Here is a 19,970-nt window from a genome sequence, read left to right as displayed (position 1 = left end):
TGTTCAAGAGCAAAAATATCAATTTGAGAACTAAGGTGTGCCTAACACAAACCATGGTATTTTCAATCACCTTATATGCATCTGAAAGTTGTACAATGAGTAGGCAAGATCAGAGAAGAACGGATGCATTTGAATTATGGAGTTGGAAAAGAATATTAGAAGCATCATGGACTGCTAGAAAAACAAGTCTATGTTGGAAGTTCAGCCAGAATATTCTTTGTAAGCTAAGATGGTAAGACTTAGTCCCTCATACTTGGCACATGTTATCATGAAGGACCAGTCCTTGTAAAATGACATCATGCTTGGTAAAGTGGAGGGTCAGCAAAAAAGAGATGAGATGATTGGCACAGTGGCAAAAGCAATGGGTTCAATCACAACACTTGTGAGGATGGTGCTGGCCTGGGCAGTGTTTCATTCTATTGTGCAAAGGATCACTATAAATCAGAACCAACTCTACGAAACCTAACAAAAACAACCATCGATAGAAGGTTTATATTAACCAACTGTCCCTCAGATACTTAATAATTCTCATCTAAAACATGGGTAGAAGAAATAATTATAGGTACTTGTTCTTAAATTTTTTAAAACATATTCATTAATTCATAAATTCATTCACTAATTCATTCAATGTAAAGGAAACAAAAATACTCACAACTGTATCAATAAGTAACATCATAACAAATGGAGAAAAGATTGTAATTGTCAAAGACTTCATTTTGCTTTAATTCACAATTAGCTCTCATGGAAATAGCAATAAAAAAAAAATCTAACAACATATTGCATTAAGCAACCTATTGCAAAAACCCTCTTTAAGGTATTTAAGAGCAAAGATGTCAGTTTTAGGATTAAGGTGTGCTGACCCAAGGCATGGTATTTTCAGTAGTCTCATTTATATGTGAAAGTTACACAATGTGTAAGGAAGACTATGCAAATCAGTGCATTTAAATTATGCTGTTGGTAAAGAATACTGAAAGTATCTTGAACCAGTAGAAGAATAAACAAATCTGTTAGTAATACAGCTAGAATGCTTCTTGGAAGTGAGGATTGTGACAATTTGTCTCTTTATTTTTGGACATTTTTCAGAAGGGACCAGTCTCTACAGAAGGATAACATGCTAGGTAAAGTGTAAGGTCAGGGTAGAAGAGAAAGACCCCAAGGAAATGGATTGACACAGTGGCACAACAATGGTCTCAAATAAAACAATTGTGAGAATAATGCAGGACTGAAGGTTTTTCTTTCTGTTGTCTATCAGTGGTTGCTCTGAGTTGGACCTGACTTGATGACACAGAACAGCAATTGGTTGGAACCAATTCCACAGCACCTAACAACAAGAATTCATTCAATACATATTTATAGAATTCTTATTACGTGCCAGTTACTGCTAGAAACTATGGATGCAGTAAAGAGAAAAGTAAAGTTTGTTTTTTTCTCATAAGACTTGCATGTTAGAATGAGGAGCAGTTAAGGAGAAAATAAACTATACATGGAAAAAGCAATCAAAGGAAAAAATGAATAAACAAGATGTTTGCACCTGTTGTTAAATGTTCTTCATTGGCTATAAACAGGGTAATGAGATACTAAATAATGAAGGAAGGCTACTTTAAATGGCTTGGTCAGAGAAGGTCCTTCTAAAGAAATGAAATTTGTGCAGAAAGAGTGCACATAAATTAGCTATGTGAAGAAAAGGAGTCCTGGTGTGGCGTTGTGGGTTAATGTGCTGGATTGCTAAGTCTGTTTGAGCCTCAAAGTTGGCCTTTCAAGCTCACCAGCCCCTCCCTGGAAACCCTATACAGGGTCGCTATGGGTCGGAACTGACTCAACGGCACATAACAACAACATGTGAAGAGAAAGAGTATATTAAACACAGAAAGCCATAGGTAGAAATCTTAGAGGCAGGGTAAAATTTAAAATATTTGAGAAAAGAAGAAAGGCCATTGCTCTGGCAGGAGTGGAAGAATGGTCAATTTCGTAGGAAATGCAATTAAGTCAAATCATATATGTCCTTACATGCCAGAGTAAAATTGGCAGAACTTGCCTCCACCCAGATGTGGAAGGTATTTCCTGTTGGCAATAAGTTTAAGAAAACCCAGTGCAGAATGGCATAAACAATAATGTGAATATTCTGATTATATAGCTAGGAAGTTCAGAGTTCCCAATATGTCATTGTTGTTGTTGTTAAGTGTCATGGAGTCGGTTCTGACTTACAGCGATTCTGTATGGCGTGTCGAAGATGTGGCTGGTGAGTTTGAACCACCGACTTTTAGTTCAAATTGACTTTGAGGTCCAGTGCTTATTCTATGGCACCATCCCACGACTCCTAAAATGCCATTGAGAGACCATTTTCTCTCATCTTTTCTGCGTAGCTTTCTTTTGTTGTTGCTATTAAGTACCCTTGGAATTGAGTCCAACCCATAATGACCCTGGATAGAGTTTCCCAGGAGTGACTGGTGAGTTTGAACCATCAACCTTTTCGTTCAAAGTGACTTTTCAGTTGAGTGCTTAGCCTTTTAGTGCTTAGCCTTTTAGTGCCAAATTTATCCTGAGGCCAGGTTCCCGAAGTTTGTCAAAAATGGGTGCAGTTGTTCTTAACTTCACAAGTTTCAATCAACTCCATTTAAAAACAAGAGGATCTTTTCAAATAGCTTTTACAGAATTTGACAGAAATTAAGAAATTAAAGTTTTATGCTACAGGAAAAGCTGTGGGCTACAGATCCTACAGCTAAAAAACCCTATGTTGTTGAGTGCCGTCGAGTCGGTTCCGACCCATAGCGACCCTGTACAGGGTTTCCGAGGGTGTAAATCTTTACGGGACTAGAAAGTCTCATCTTTCTCCCGAGGAGCGGCTGGTAGTTTCGAACCCCTGACCTTAAGGTTCGCAGCCCGATTCGTAACCACTACACTACCAGACTGGTTTTCAATTGAGTAGTTTTTCAGTTGCGTAGGAACTGACTCAACAGCACTTAACAAATACAACAACAACCCCGACCTGGTGTGGCACTGTAGTATAAGCACTGGACTGTTAATGGCAAGGTCAGGTGTTCAAATCCATCAGCTGCTCCTCAAAAACCCTATACAGGGTCCTGACGAATTGCAACTGATTTAATGGCACACAACAACCCCAGAGCTATTCAATGAAAATCAGTATTTTCAATAATACAGATCCAGGTGATGAGTATGCACGTTCAAGTTTGAGAAGCACAACCCAAGTTGTCTGAGGAAGGGGTGTGTACTAGGATCTGGATATTGTTAGCTAATACGCCTAGGAAGGGAATGAAATGTTGTATATAAGCAATTACTACAGAGGGAGGAAAAGGAAATACTGTTAAGTGAAAAGAGCACATCTAGAGGACTCTTACTAAAAGAAAAGAGACTTTTGGGTAAACATGTTTCTGTCAAGTCCGTGGAGTCGGTTCCGACTCAGCGAGGTGCACAGGGATTCCGTGTCTGTAAATCTTTACGGGAGCAGAAAGCCTCGTCTTTCTCCTACACAACGACTTAGTTTTGAACTGCTGACCCTGAAATTAACAGCCCAACTCGTAACCACAACGGATAATAGACGTGTTTTCATTATTGTTTTTTTAACGCTATGTACTACCGCGATATCTGGACCTGGTGCTTAAGCAGTGAATATATCGCGAGAAGACGGGAACTGACGCTCTGCTGGGAATTCCCGGAAGACGGGGCAGCAGTGTTTAGTGGAGGTTTGTAAAGGGGCGGGCTTTCTTCGGGCTGCGATGCCGTCTGCTTTCTCAGTCAGCTCTTTCCCCGTCAGCATTCCCTCGGTGATCATGGTAACTCGTAGCTCTCTAGCCTCCAGCCAGGGCTTGGGAGGTGGTATGGAATCACGCATATTCGTCCCGCTGCACGCCACTAGGGTTCGCGCAGCTTGGGTTCTTGAGTCTTGGTGCAGCTTCCCGGGTGAAGGGCCGGGCCCGGCGGACCCCGGGGGCGTAGCCGTCGGGACCCGGCGCACCGTAACGTTCACGCAGCGGATGGCCTCTCTGTTCCGCTTGGTGGCGGAGGCGCTGCCTTGAAAAAGCCCTTCGCTGCACCTCATCTGTATGTTTTCTTTGGCGTTTATAGTTCATTCATTGGACAGTAAAGGCGAAAGAAATTTGTTGAGTTAATTATGTGCCTGCCAGGTGTGTGTGAGTGCCTGCTTTATGTTTGGTCCTGCTGTTAGGTCGAGACTTTCACGAAGATAATAGTTTATAAACAGTTATTGTTGTTGTTAAGTGCCATTGAGTCGGTTCCGACTCATAGCGACCATGTATAAGGTTTCCAAGGAGTGGATGTTGGGATTGAACAGCCAATCTTGAGGTTCAAAACAACCTTGCGGTGGAGTGCTTATTCTAGAGCGCCACATCCATGAGAGAAGGTGAGGGTATGGAAAAGGTTCTGCTGGAATCCTGAGGTTCAGGAGGACGCAACTTTTGTTTTGTTGACGGAGATCGGACGTATGTTGTGTTGTTTAGTGCCATTTGGTTCCAACGCACAGCGACCTAGTATAGGGTTTCCAAGGAGCGGCTGGTGAGTTTGAACCTCCGACCTTGAGGTTCTTTATGCCACAGCGCCACAGCAGGTGGAGATGAAACGTGCAGGAAAGTTAGGCAGCATTTCTGGAAATTGGGAAATATCATTCTGATTGAGCAGAAACTTTTCATACAAAGAGAAAAGTTTACTATCCAGAGCGTTGCATCTGTGGCAGAAAGGCTTTGGAGAGAAGCAGATTACATGAATTGTGATGTATGAGTCAAATTTTCCAAGCTGTTAAATACTATTCTGTGAAGCTTGACTTAAGTGCAAAGACCTGGAATTTACCAGCTGCATCACGTTGGATTTTATCAGCTTCTCTTCTTTGTCACATGATTTGTTGATCGATCACTTACTTTTGATCCAGCTGGAAAATGCTATTTAATAAAAGGGGCACAACAGTTAGGTGATCAGTAATATGTATAATGGTGTTCAGGAAGTTCTTGGGAAAAATAGAAAATAAATTATACTAAAATTTTTTCATGAACTTTTTGAAGTCCCCTCATCTATTCTTCCAGATTAAGCCAGTGGTATTTATCTGGCGTTGTAGGATAAGCACTGGACTGCTAACCACAAGGTTGGTGGTTCAAACCCACTAGCTTTTCCTTGGAAACCCTATGCAGGGTCACCATGAGTCAGAACTTGGTGGCACTTAACAACATGTTTTTTGAAAAACTAAGTCTGCAAAAATTTGCTGCAATGTTGAATGGCACTGCCATTCTGGAGACATTGCTCAGTAGACACAGGAGAATTCATTGATAAATGAGTACCAGTTGCCATAGAGTCTGAGTAGAAATGTGCCCTTGGATTTTCAATTGCTGATTTGGGGGTCAATGATATCTGATTTGATCCTTGATAGAGCTCTGCACAAGACCCTGAAGCTCTGCCCTGCGAAACTGACAGTAATGAATTCCGGATGTTTTGTGTTTATTAGCAGACAGACTGGACTGAGCCATGGCTAATAGGACTCATTGTCTTCCATGTCCTCTGCTTGCTGCTCACTTGTTTTTCATTCCAAAGGTATAAACTACAGATTGGGCACTTCCTATGCCTAGGTGAGTAGAAAAAAAAAAAAAATTAACAAATAAAATTCCGTAAGTAAGATAAATATGTTAAGTAAGATGTTTGTGTTTATATTTTGTCTGTATCCTCAAAATACATAAACATGTTTACTAACCCTTCTATCATGTGTTCCACTGATTTTTTTAAAGCACCCTGCAAAGTTCCCAGATACCTTTCTTGGGAACTATAAATATAAAATAAGTTTTGTGCACTGAACTTGAGGAATCTATTGAATATTGTTCTATGCCAGACAAGGGTACTAAATATTAATAGTAGTTACTTAAAGAAGAGTTCCCTCTAATGAAATACTGACTACCTCTTATACAAGTTATTTTCCTCTGTGTGCTTAGTATTGTGTTGCTTTCTCTGAGAAGTATAAAGCAAATTAGGAAGGAAAGCTCTATGCATAAATTGATGTAAAACATTGCCCAAATTTGAGTTAAAGATCAAGGCTATAGAAACTGAGAAAGGTGGTTGTTGTTCCTGTTAGCTGTTGTCACATTAGCCTCCAGCTCTTGGTGACCCTGTGCACAATGGAAAGAAATGGTGCCAGGTCCTTGCACAGTCTCCTCATGAGTAGTAAATTGGACCATATGATCCATAGCATTTTCATTGCTGAGTTTTGGAAGTAGATCACTAGGCCTTTCTACCTTTTCTCCTTTAATCTAGAACTCTGCAGATCTGTTTGGCATTACAACATGAAAATGTCCACTGACCCGTGGGCAGTGACTATGCATGAAATAACCTGGTAATAGAACTCAAACCTGAATGTCCTGCACGGAAGGCTTTTTCTGCCACTGGAGTCACTGAGTCTCAATGAGAAAGATTACATGGGATTAATAAATCATGATATGAGACATAAAAATGGGATAACATTTTAATAAGAAAAGATAGAGAACAGATATCTAGCCCCAGAATTAACATATAGGGAGAAAGCACACAGAATGATCGTAATAGTATCTGATACATACAAGTGGAGTTGAAAATAAAACATTGACCAGATGTCAGAGAAACCAGCTCAGCGAGAGTTAAACATTTCTTATGTTCAATAGTTAGAAATATATTTGGCTGGACAACGGAATAGAACCTAAAAAGGCTAGGTTGAGACTTTTTTTGTTTGTTTTTAATTTTGTAGATATTGGAGACTTTTGCATGGTTAACAGAAAGCAACAACTTTTCTAGTAAAACTTAGATTAAGTCAGCTGGTTATACGTGACGTAGGAAATCTGAACAAGTTAACTCTAGGATTAATGAGTTTACATATGTGTTTAAGTGCCCTCTAGTTGGTTCCAGGAGTCCTGGTGTGGCGCTGTGGGTTAATGCATCAGACTGCAAAGTTATTTGATCTGCAAGGTCGGTGGTTCAGGCTCACCAGCTGCTCCTTGGAAACCCTATACAGGATCACTGTGATTTGGAATCTACTCTACAGCATTTAACAACAACAGTCGTTTCCAACTCATAGCAAGATTATATCAGGTTTCCAAGGAGTGGCTGGTGGGTTTGAACCACCAACCTTGTGGTTAGCAGTCCAGTGCTTTTCCTACAGCACTCATACTGGTTTTCCTTACAGACATTGTTGTTAGTTGCCGCTGAGTTGGTTCCAACTCATAGCGACCCCTTTGCACAACAGAATGAAACACAGCCCACTGGTGCACATCCTCACAATTGTTTTTGCATTTGTGAGGATGGTACAGGACATAGAACCGGACACATAAGGGATGGGTATGTTGTCAGATGCTGTCATGTCAGATCTGGCTCATAGTGAACCCTGTGTAGGGTATCCAAGACTATAAGCCTTTATGGCAGCAGAGCTTCATCTTTCTCCTGTGAATTTCATTTGTTCATACAAAACTGTCAAGTATGTGTTAGAAGGAGTGCTAGTGTAAAAAAATCCCACCTGCAATACTCTCTTTTTAGCTCGGTTAAATGATCCTTTGCAGTGGCTACACAGAACTCAGACATCATATTCACAGTTATGGTGTTTATTAGAGAAGTTAACAAGCTATACAATTCAGGATCAGAAATGCTCAGGGCACAATTCTTCCAGTGAGTTCATTTCTTCAGCCATGTCCACAGGCAGGCCTCTCTCTGCGCCTGCAATGTTACATAGTTCTTTTAAGACTGCTGATAAATGCCCAAAGGACATTCCACTCCACTTTTTAAGTGTTGGCCCAAAAGCACTAAGCACTACCTCTGTGGGCCAACAAACTTAGCTCCCCAATTAAGTGCCTGAAGGCACCCTATCCATAAGTGAACCTACTACCCAAAGGCACTCAGCTTTGCTTGCTCCATGGTCCAGGAATTTCATCACTCTGTCTTGTGCTCTGGTTCTTGGTTTGTTGCTACTGCTCCTCTGCCACTCCTCTGCTCCTCCTTCAGCGCCACAGCTTTTTATTTCTGGGTTGAGGATCTCAGGATCTAAAGGATACATCCCCCTTCAGGTTCTTCATCTTAACTGGTAGTGAGATCATCCCCCCTCCTGCTTCTGAGATGGCTCATTTTATACCCATGTAAGAGTTCCAAATTTTTACATTTACAATTGACTCAGTTAACAATCATTCACAACTGAATCATCATTCTATCAGTATCTTCTCCCACCTTGTCTTTTTCAGGAGTTACAAAGACTAAGGCTGGAAGAGACACTACACCACAGCTAGGGGATACAATGGTAAAATAGAAGTGGCCAAAGTGTGGACTCTGGATAATCAATGGACTATGATTCACGTCCATTGAGTGATGACTCACATTCAGTGGTCGGCAGTGAGAGCCCACCAGTCACTCCATGGGAGAATGATGCGACTTTTTGCTTTGTCAAACATTTGCAGCCTTGGAAACCCTATACAGGGTTGCTATGAGTCAGAACTGACTCAACAGCACTTAACAACAAAGCTAACTGAGGGGCATGAACATTCAGTAACAACCTGTTGCTATAAGCTGTAATAAATGTTATGAACAATAAGCTAAGTGCACAATGAAAGATTATGAATTGCCTTAAATTCCTGGAATATGATTAAATCTTAGATATAAGGGCCTTTAGGAATGGTCAGACAATAAGTCTGTGGCATGAGAAATTAAATACTCCATGTGGACTTCTAGTGTGACGTTGTGGCCTAATGCATTAGACTGCAAAGTCGTTTGAACCACAGTTCAGTAGTTCAAGCTCACCAGCTGCTCATTGGAAACCAACTCAATGGCACTTAACAACAACAAACGGAGTCCTTATGTGGTGTTGTCGGTTGCCAACCACAAGGTTTGCAGTTCAAATCCAACAGTCATTCCTTGGAAACCCTGTACAGGGTTGCTATGGGTTGGGATCGACTTGATGACACTTAACAACAACATAGAATGAATAATATATACAAAAGCCCCAAGGTAGGTATTTCAGAGACAGGTTACAGATTAAACAAATGAGCTAATGCATTTGACACATTTTTATAAACTTAAATACTCTATATTGTTGTTGTTATGTCTGTCAAGTTGATTCTGACCCATAGCAACCCTGTATAGGGTTTCCAAGGAGTAACTGGTAAGCTTCAACCGCTGACCTTGTAGTTCAAAGTTACTTTGCAGTCCAGCGCAATAACCCACAATGCCACATCAGGACTCCGTATGTACATGTGGTGTCTTAAATTTACTTTTCTATTCAAAGTCGACTTAATTTCCACCAAGTGATTGGGTTTGTTGTTGCTATTGAGTGCCGTCAAGTCAGTTCGGACTCATAGTGACCCTGTATAGGGTTTCTGAGAAACGGCTGGTGAGTTCGAACTGTCAGCCTTGCAATTCAAACTGACCTTGCGGTATAGCGCATTAACTCATAGCATCACACTAGGACTCCAAGTAATTGAGTGGGACCATGCAAATAATCACCACACGTCTGTCAGTTTGTCAAGAAAGACAAAAAGACAAGAAAGAAGGAAAAGGTCAAAATGGATGTCAGAAGAGACACTGAAACTTGCTCTCCTGCATAGAGATGCTAAAGCAGATGGAAAAATTGAGGTGGTACAAGAGCTGAACAGAAAATTTCAAAGGTCAGCTAAGGAAGATAAAGCCAGATATTACAACAAAATGTGCAAAGATCTGGAGTCAGAAAGCCCAAAGGGACAAACACGCTCAGCATTTCTCAAGCTGGGAAACTGAAGAAAAAATTCAAGACTTGACTTTCATTTTTGAAGGATTCTCTGGGCAAATTATTGAATGATTCAAGAAGCATCAAAAGAAGATGGAAGGAATACACAGTCACTGTACCAAAAGGAAATGGTTCATGTTCAACCATTTCAAGAGGTAGCAGCATATGATCAAGAGACAGTGATACTGAAGGAGGAAGTCCAAGGTGCATTGAAGGAATTGGCAAAGAACAAGGCACTAGGAATTGGTGGAATAAAAATTGAAATCTTTCAAGAAAGTGAGGCGGCACAGGAGGCACTCACTCATCTATGCCAAGAAATTTGGAAGACAGCTATCTGGCTGACTGATTGGAAGAGATCCATATTTGTGCTCATCCCAAAGAGAGGTGACCCAACCAAATACAGAAATCATCAGACAATATCTTTGATATCCCATGCAAGTAAAGTTTTGCTAAAGGTAATACAGAAACAGCTGCAAGCATACATTGACAGAAAACTTTCAGAGGTTCAAGCTGGATTTGGAAGCATGGAATGAGGGATCTTGGCTGAAAGCAAAGAATATCAGAAAGATGTTTACCTGTGCTTTATTGACTACACAAAGGCTTTCAGTTGTGTGGATCATGATAAGCTATGGACAACATTGCAAAATATGAGTATTCCAGAACACTTAATTGTGCTCATAAGGAATCTATACCTGGACCAAAAGGCAGTTGTTCGAACAGAAAATGGGAACACTGAATGTTTTAAAATTAAGAAAGGTGTGCAACAAGGTTGTATTTTTCACTATACTTATTCAACCTGTATGCTAAGCAAACAATCCGAGAAGCTGGGTTATATGAAGAAAAACGTGGCATCAGGATTGGAGGAAGACTCATTAACATCCTGCAATATGCAGATGATGCAACCTTGCTTACTCAAAGTGAAGAGGACTTAAAATGTTTACAGATAAAAATCAAAGAGCACAGCCATCGGTATGGATTGCATCTCAGTGTAAAGAAAACAAAAATCCTCACCACTGGACCAATACCAATAAAAAACATTCTTATCCATGGAGAAAAGATTGAAGTTGTCAAGGACTTCATTCTTCTTGGATCAACTATTAACATTTATGGCAGCAGCAGCCAAGAAATCAAACAACATATTGCATTAGGTAAATCTGGTACACAGGACCTTTTTAAAGTGTTGAAGAGCAAAGATGTCACCTTGAGGACTAAGGTGTGCTTGACCAAAGCCATGGTATTTTCAATAACCTTATATGCATGTGAAATGTGGACAGTTTATAAGGAAGACCATAGAAGAACTGATGTTTTTGAGATTGGGTATTGGAGAAGAATATTGAAAGTGTCATGGGCTGGATCTGTGTTGGAAGAAGTGCAGCCATAGTGCTCCTTGGAATCCAGGATGGTCAAACTTTGTCTCTCATACTTCAGACATGTTGTCAGGAGGGACTAGTTGCTAGAGAAGGATCTCATGTTTGGTAAGGTGGAAGGTCAGAGAAAAAGAGACAGACTCGCAGCGAGATTGATTGGTAAAGTGGCTGCATCAGTGGGCTCAAACGTGGCAACAGTTGTAAGGTTGGCCCAGCATCGGGCAGTGTTTCATTCTGTTGTGCATAGGGTCGCTGTGAGTCGGTACCAACTCGATGGCACCTAACAACAACTCTAGTATGGCCTTATGTTACCTGTTACATCTTCAAAGATCTTATTTCCAAACTGCGTCACAATCGTAGGTACCAGGTGCTAGAAATTCAGCATAAATAGGGTGAGATGAGGAGGCCCAATTCAATCTAAAACTAGCTCTTAGATTATTAATTGAAAGTACCATCTGAAGAAGAAAATACTGCCATTCTCTCACTGTTCACTCCCCCCTTTGTATTCTTTCTTTTTTCCTTTTCTAATTTTCCTATTGTTTCCTTGCTTGCGTTTCATGGAGTCTTCATGGAGAAGGTACTAAAGAGACCGGTAGCATGATTACAAACCGGGCTGCTAAATTCAAAGTTGGCAGTTCAAAATTACCAGCTGTTCCATGGGAGAAAGATGAGGTTTTCTGCTCCTGTAAAGATTTACAGCCTCGGAAATCCTATACAGGGTCTATATGAGTCGGAACCGACACCACCAATCTCTAGTTTAATCATTAGCTTTTTTACTTAGGTCAAGACGATTGAGGATTTACACATTTTTATTTAGCCAAGAAATTAATTAGAGTCTTGATGTGGCACTATAAGATCAGCACTGGACTACTAACTTCAAGTTCAATGGTTCAAACTCACCAGCAGCTCCTTGGAACCCCTATACAGGGTTGCTATGCATCAGAGACAACTAGGTGGCAATTAGGCAACAAGATATTAATAAAAACTTAAAGCATCAGGTTCATTGGTTTCTTTTGGTTTCCTTGTGATTATAAGACTTTATTCTTAAATGTAAACTATCAGAATTTCTAAATTTTAACTGGTTAAATTTTAAGTGTAGGACATACACGTATTTCAGAAAATTGTGGATTACTTTTTTCCTGTGTGTGTGTGTGTGTGTGTGTGTGTTAAATGTATGCAAGCAGTTCTCAACTTTGGACAGTTTTCTGTTATATAAGTTTACAGTAACTCAGTTCTGACAAAGTTGAGTACCTCTTTTTTTTCCCCCTAGTTTTTATTATTATTCTTTATTATCAGTGTTTTTATAAATCTGGTCTTTATGTTTGTTTGGCATTTGTAATTGCTCCATTGTGCAAATGTTTGAGGATGAAAGACAGGTAGTTTAAAGCACTTAGTCTTACAACTTTTTGAATTTTTCTAAATAATATTGTATCTGATTAAAGTTTAATTTGTATTTAGGCAATGCTATTTGCATAATAGCAGACTTGGATTCTAGTCATGACTCTGCTGCTGCAAAATAGCTTTACAAAGCCAACACCATTGAAACTTTTAACTTGTAATGACCTTGATTTTCCATTCTGTTAAATTTGTGTGCCTCATAATTAAAATTTTACATTTTTTTTACTTCTCATATCTAAAATAGAAATTGCATTTCTTATCTAATTTTTGTTATTCTCTTAAATTTACATTAAATATTATATTATAAATACATGATGTTATTCTCTGGTGATTGTCATTTAAGTTCTAACATTGTTTCTGTCTCTTTTTAGTAATTTTAGTCTATTGTGCTGAATATATTAATGAGGTAGCTGCAATGAACTGGAGGTAAAACCAATTTTCTTATACTTTTGATGATATTTAGATGTCTTTCTCACCAAGAAATATTCCAAGCTCATCATAGGACTCAAAGAGGAAACAAAAGAAATGAAATAATTGAAGTCAAGTTAAAATTGAAGCACATTTTCATTGATAGTTTCTAACTTTGAAAAAATATTTTAAAACTATATTTTGACTGAACAACTCCAGCTTTACTGTTTTGACTGAAAGAGTTAATACCAGAAGTGAGAGGGAATTTTAAAGTAATTTTAATTGCTTAGTAAAATAGTGATACTTAGAACTGAATCAATATTATGGCTAGAGCAGAAAGCTGTATACTTTGAGTATACTCACCTACTTTTCTCCCTACAAGATTTGTATTTCCCTTTGTAATCTCATTTTCTCAGAAATAGCTCTACTATTCCTACTGCTTTTTCTAGTGATCTGTAAATCCCTGGGTAAATCCTTATGCTCTTAAAATTTTTAGTTCTGGCATACTGTTACTTACTGTTGTTGTTGTTAAGTGCCATGGAGTCATTCCAATCCATTGTGACCCTGTTTAGGGTTTCCAAGGATCAGATGGTGAGCTTGAACTGCCAACCCTGCAGTTCAAATCGACTTTGCAGTCCAGCACATTAACCCACAGTGCCAAATGTTACTCATTGTAGCACTACTTTTGTTATTGTTGTTGGCAATTTTGATATCCATATATCTAATTCTTCCAATAATATGACCTTTTAGTTCTTTGCCCTCTTTCTTCAACAATTGCATCTTCTACTCTTACCTTAGCTTAGACCTTTGTATCACCTGTGTAATCTCAACTTTAAATTTTTAACATTTATTTTTAATATTTAAATTTTTTAACCTCTTTTCTTCTCAGGTTTTCTTCTTTAACACACTGTTAACTTACTATCGATTTTCTGGCCCACTGAGATCTATAGACCATTGATCATATCGTATTTTTTTGTTCCTTAACCTCTTTTCACTCATGATTCCAGTTTATATGTCATGGTCCATCACTGTAGTAATTTTTTGTATGTACTCTCAGCTTCCTTTTATCCATCTCACTTTATTTTTGCCTACTCAGGTGAGACATTTTCACAGCCATAAACCTACCACAGTTCTCTATTATAGAGATTTTCATACAGTGGCCCACAGGCCATCTCTGGCTCACTTAGTTTTGTGGCCTGAGAGCTAAAAATGATACTTACATTGTTACAAGGTCAGGCTACAGAAGACTAGAAAGAAATTTGTTAGAGCATGGATATACTTGTAGTGGGGACATGCAGTGCCTCCTCGTGCTCACAGTCTGACGGGCTTTTATAATGGGAGGTTTAGCTGCAGAGGCAGTTCCACCAGATTACAAAGGAGGGATGGGTTTTCTGGTCTGCATAGTTCGTGATATCTTGTACTTATTTCTCTTTTCTCATGCTGTCATTTACTTGTTCTGACTCGATGGCACTTAACAACAACAATAACATCAGTACTTGTGGATAAATTGAATCATGTAACTTTTCTGAGTCTCACTTTCCTTGCTTATAAAAATAGATAAATACAGTGAGAATTAAATAAGGTGAAAGTACCTGGAGTTGTTAAGGGCTGTCAAGTAGGTTCCTTATAGGCTTTCCAAAGAGCAGCTGGTGAGTTTTGAACCGCTGACCTTGCAGTTCATACTGATCTTGTGGTCCAGTGCTTATCCTACATTTATAATTTAGAAAATGTATTTTATTGCTACAAAGTAGGTTTAGGAGTCCTGATGTGGCACTGTAGGATAAGCACTGGATGCTAACCACAAGGTTGGTGGTTCAAATACACCAACTGCTCCTCAGAAACCTTATGCAGGATCACTGAGTCAGAACCAACTCTACGGCACCTAAGAACAACAACAACATGTAGGTTTAAGAATCTCAAGGCAGTAACATGATACAGTTGGCATCAAATTCCTATTAACCCACAGGAGCTTATTATGTGCAAGTTTATTTAGCCTAAAACAAAATATCATTAGATTAATTTCTATTACTTCTATCATCTCCTCTACTAACAAGCTTTTAAAATCATGTGATCTAATGTATTGTTTTCAAAATGAACTTAACATTTTGGATATGGAATTAGAAATTAAAAAGATCAGAAGAGTAGTTTGAGTGATAAAGTTAGGATCCAAAACCAAATCTTTGCCATTGAGTTGGATTCTGACTCAAACTACTCTTCCAACTGATAGGTTTCCAAGGTTTTATACTGAATAGAGAAAATCCACAACAGTCATTTGTTTTATTATTGTTATTCTAAGTCACTTTTTCTTTTTTTGTATCCTAAACCAGGTTATTTTCAAAATACCAATATTTTGATTCGAGGGGAATGTTCATTTCTATAGTATTTTCAGCACCGCTTTTGTTCAATGCAATGATCATCGTGGTATGTACATTACAATCTTTTAAGTTTAGTTTTATGTATACACAGTCTTTATATAATTCTAAATATGTCTCAATATGTTTATTTTTAGATTATGTGGGTGAAAAAGACTTTAAATGTAATGACTGACCTGAAGAATTTACAAGAGAAAAGAAAGGAAAAGAAAAGGAGAAGAAAAGAAGAATAATATAACGATTACTTTGGATTTTTTATTAGACTTTTTCCTCCATTGTCATTTCTAATGTTAAATACATATATGAATCCTTTTTAGCAATGGATTCATGGTTTAAATAATGACGTGTTGTAATATCCACGGTAGTTGTTGTTGTTAGGTGCCATCGAGTTGGTACCAACTCAAAGCGACCCTACGCACAACAGAATGAAGTACTGTCCGATCTATAAAGCAGCCTCTAACTCTTGTTTTGTAGAGCCTACGCTGTATAAATGTTTGCAGAGACACAGAACCCACCACCTGTTCCAAGAGAGAACAAACCTCAAGTCAAAATCGGCGCCAAGTGCATACAACAATCTTCTAGAGACTGGGTCATTAAATTGAAATGCAATGTGCTTTTTAAAAATTTTGCTTCAAAGGCCGATTTTGACTTGAGGTTTGTTCTCTCTTAGAACAGGTGGTGGGTTCAAACTGCCAATCTTTCAGTTAGTAGCTTAGCACTTAGCCATTGCACCACCAAGACCCCTGTGATTCTGTGTCTCTGCAAAAATATATACAGCGTAGGCTCTACCAAACAAAGAGTTAGAGGCTACTTTATAGTGTTCATTTCCAACTCAAAGGAATGTAGTCATTGTCACTAAATGGTTCATGTAGAAACTCTGGAATTTGTGAATGTTTTACTGTAAATATTGTCAACAACACAATAAAAAAAGCAATAGATAAGTGAAAGGCATTAAGTCAGGAAACCACAGGAAAGACTATGTTAAATGAATCCTCTGATTTTATTTTTCAGGATGCCAAATTGCAAATTCAGAAATATTCATTGGATATTTTAGCTGTTTCAACAAATTTTTTGAGGGATATACAGATTGATTATATTCCTTCCTGGTTCTGTTTTTTTGTTTGTTTGTTTGTTTGTTTTACCCTATAATTCAGGTGCTCAGTTGAAGAAGTATAATATTACTTTAATATCTAATTTATAAAATAGTTTCTGGCTCTTTTCAAGTCTGAAACTATCACTGCAAAATGACAAACCCAACTTTTTCAAAACACTGTACGATAAAGGGATGCTAGTGATTATTCAATTTGTTTTAAAAAGGTAGTTTGAATAGTTGATTTAATTTTAATAGAATTGTTTTCCCCAAAGTAAACCATTTTTCAAATTAAAAAACAAAAACAAAAAAAACACCACAAAGCCTGTGTGTAACTACCATGTTTAGTAATTTAAATATTGACATTTTTATAGATTGTAAAGTAAATCTCTACATGTACATACATAATGTATTTAGAAACAATTTTAAACATTCTTAGGAGTGGTGGTAATGGTTTGGGTTGTGGGCTATTAAGTTGATTCTGATTCAGAGACCCCTTATAGGGTTTGCGAGGCTTTTAATCTTTGTAGGAGCAGAAATCATCTTTCTCCAGCCGAGTGCCTTGTAGTTAAGTAGCTCACCTTGCACTTAGCATAATGATTCGTAATGAAGAAACTTACCTGAATTTTCACATTGAGTTTCAGAAGTGAGTTGGTAAAGTCTTCTAGATGAATCTACTAAAACTTTTAACCTGAAACAACAAATTCTTGATTTATTCAACTTTTGCTTTGAGCATAATAAGTGACTTAATAGCATTCCATTTGTAAGTCAAATTTTAAATGACTTTTGTGTACCAACTATTGTATACATTTTACCCTGGTGACAGCTTAATTTACGTTTCTGAAAATTAACAACTCAAGATGTTTGGTATTTGGGGTCCAAAGAATTCATTATATGACAAGTTGATTTCATAGAAATGCAAAAATGAATTGTACAGTTATATGTGATATGAATATAGAAGAATGTTAGAAGATATTTTTGAAGACGTGGAACTCTGGAGGTTTGTTTCATATATCATAGCCAAGACAGAAGCTGATAGTAGAGTAATAATAAAGTAAATTGTTTAAGATAATTGATATTAATTTTGGCTTTGCCAAAAACAGCTATGTATATATATTTGACTTGGCTTTTATAAAATAAATGGGAGACTTTAGATAGTTTGCATTTTCAATGTAACATTTTCATTCTCCATAAACCATTTGAATTGTCCAAGTATGGAGCTATCTAACTGTTAGTCTCAGTTTTACTGTTTTAAAATAGTATAATAATCTTGCAATAATTTTGTTTATGATGCTAATGACATACCCATGTATAAACATGGCATGGGGTCATTTTTTTTGTTTCCCTTACCTGTGCACACACACATACATACATACTTACACAAGTATATGTGAATGTGTGTACTCACGTGCATTGCATTATTGTTAAATCCATCAAGTTGGTTTAAACTTACAGTGATCCTGTATGGAATTTCTGAAGCTTTAGAATTTGGAGCAGCAGAAAGTCACATCTTTCTTTTGTGGAGTGTCTGGTATGCTCAAACTGCCGACCTTGTAGTTTCTAGTCCAATGCTTATCCTATGGAGCCACCGTGTTCCCCATATATGTAAACATACATGCATCTATGTTGTTACTTGCAATCCAGTTGGTTCCAATTTATGGTTAATATATGTGTAACAAAACTGAACATTGCCCAATATTATTGCTATCGAATCTTACTCATCTATTATGTCAACCCATCTCATGAGGGTCTCCCTCATTTTCTTTGACTCTTTACTTTGCCAACCATGAGATCCTTTACTAACATTTGATTTTCCTAATATACCCAAGGATCCCTGGTGTGGCGCTGTGGGCTAATGCGTCAGACTGCAAAGTCGTTTGAACTGCAAGATTGGTGGTTTAGGTTCACCAGCTGCTCCTGGGAAACCCTACAGGATCGCTATGGATCGGAATTAACTCGACGGCACTTAACAACAATGTACCCAAAGTAGGCAAGTCAGAGTCTCACCATCTTTGCTTGTAAGGAACATTCTGATTGTGTTTTAAAATGTATTCTTTTGTAGAAGTCCGTGGTATAGTCACTGTTCATAAAAACCACAGTTCAAATGCATTCTTTCTCTGTCTACCCTTTTCAGCATGAAACTTTGCATACATAAATTGAAAAGAGACAGTTGAGAAGACCATGGCTTAGGTCAGCGCGCCTTAGTCATCAGAGCTCTTTAAAGAAACCTTTTACAGAGGTTTTGTCCAATGCAATACATTGTTTAATTTATTGACTATTGCTTCCATGGTTGCTGATGATGGATTCAAATAGAATGAAATCCTTGACAACTTCCACTTCTCCATTTATCATGATGTTGTTTATCAGTATGATGGTGAGGATTTTCTCTTTTTTTTATGTTCTGGCATAATCCATAATGAAGACTAAGTTCCTTAACCATCAGTAAGTGCTTTTAATTGTACTGTCTGCATATTGTACTGCAAGCATATTGCATATTGCAAGCAAGGTTGTACTGTCTGCATGTTGTAAATTATTATCTGCATTTTGCAAGTTATTAGTAGTCTTTCCTCCAATCCTGATGTCACATTGTTCATAAAGCCCAGCTTCTTCGATTATTTGTTCAACATATGGATAAAGGTGAAAAGGATACAAACGTGTTGCATACCTTTGCCTATTTTGAGCCATGCTCTTTCCCCTTTCCAGATGACTTCTTGATCCATATACAGATGCTGCATGAACACAATTAAGTATTCTAGAATTTCCATTATTTGTAATGTTATCCATAATCTATGATACACACAGTCAAATGCCTTCTCATAATTGATAAAACATTGGTACCAAACATTCATATGGTATTCTCTGCTTTGGGCCTAGATCCATCTGTCCACAACAGTTAAAACCCTTACTCCATTCCTCTTCTGAATCCACCTTGAACTTCTGTTAATTTCCTGTCAATGTATGATTGCAAATTTGAATTATCTTGCTAGCATGTGATACTAATGATGTTTGATAATTTATTCATTTCATTTGATTGCCTTTCTTTGGAATGGGCTTAGGTGTATAGATCTCTTCCAGTTCATTGGCCAGGTAGCTGTCTTCCAAATTTCTTAACATAGATAAGGATTCCCAGCATGGCATCTGTTTGTTGAAGGATCTTAATTGATATTCTGTCAGTTCTTTGAGCTTTGATTTTCACATATGATTTCAGTGCAGCTTGATTTTCTTTCTTCAATACCAGTAGTTCTTTATCACATGGTACCTCTTGATATGGTTAAATTTGAGCACTTCTTTTTGGTACAATGACTAAATGTCTTCCATATTCTTTCTACATCACTCAATTTTGTGTACATAGCATCCTAAAAGATTCATCTTCTAGCACTATGGTGGACCATACTGTTACGATGTTACAGAATTTTTAGGGGCTAAGTTTGGAAATTGATTGCTAGGGGTTTCTTCTTAGTTTGTCTTAGTTTGTGTGTTCCTCTGAAACCTGTACACCATGACTGGCCCTACTGTGATTTAGAAAACTAATAGCAAATAGCATAACTTCCAGTATAGCAACATACAAGCTGTCACACTACAAAAACTGACAAAAGGGTGGTAGTTGTGTGTGT

At 38.0% G+C, this 19,970-nt stretch overlaps 1 protein-coding gene across 1 annotated transcript; it reads left to right on the top strand.

Moving 5' to 3' along the window:
• Window positions 1-3,734: 3,734 nt before the first annotated feature.
• LOC102818504 (transmembrane protein 18-like) lies at window positions 3,735-15,499 on the top strand. The gene is made up of 5 exons (XM_006863960.1): window positions 3,735-3,791; window positions 5,468-5,588; window positions 12,858-12,912; window positions 15,222-15,315; window positions 15,404-15,499. The coding sequence occupies exons 1-5, from the start codon at window positions 3,735-3,737 to the stop codon at window positions 15,497-15,499; spliced, it is 423 nt and encodes a 140-aa protein (XP_006864022.1).
• Window positions 15,500-19,970: the final 4,471 nt, after the last annotated feature.

The sequence above is a fragment of the Chrysochloris asiatica genome, unplaced genomic scaffold (genome assembly GCF_000296735.1).
Source record: "Chrysochloris asiatica unplaced genomic scaffold, ChrAsi1.0 scaffold00058, whole genome shotgun sequence".
NCBI classification, from domain to species: domain Eukaryota; kingdom Metazoa; phylum Chordata; class Mammalia; order Afrosoricida; family Chrysochloridae; genus Chrysochloris; species Chrysochloris asiatica.
This window is presented reverse-complemented; position numbering and strand designations above follow the sequence as displayed.

Bases quoted from the DNA above. Each gene is read 5' to 3' on its own strand.
- LOC102818504 (XM_006863960.1), top strand. From the start codon at position 3,735: ATGCCGTCTGCTTTCTCAGTCAGCTCTTTCCCCGTCAGCATTCCCTCG. The intron at 3,792-5,467 runs GTAACTCGTAGC...TGTGTTTATTAG, and splicing joins GCATTCCCTCGGTGATCATG to CAGACAGACTGGACTGAGCC. The intron at 12,913-15,221 runs GTAAAACCAATT...ATCCTAAACCAG, and splicing joins GTAGCTGCAATGAACTGGAG to GTTATTTTCAAAATACCAAT.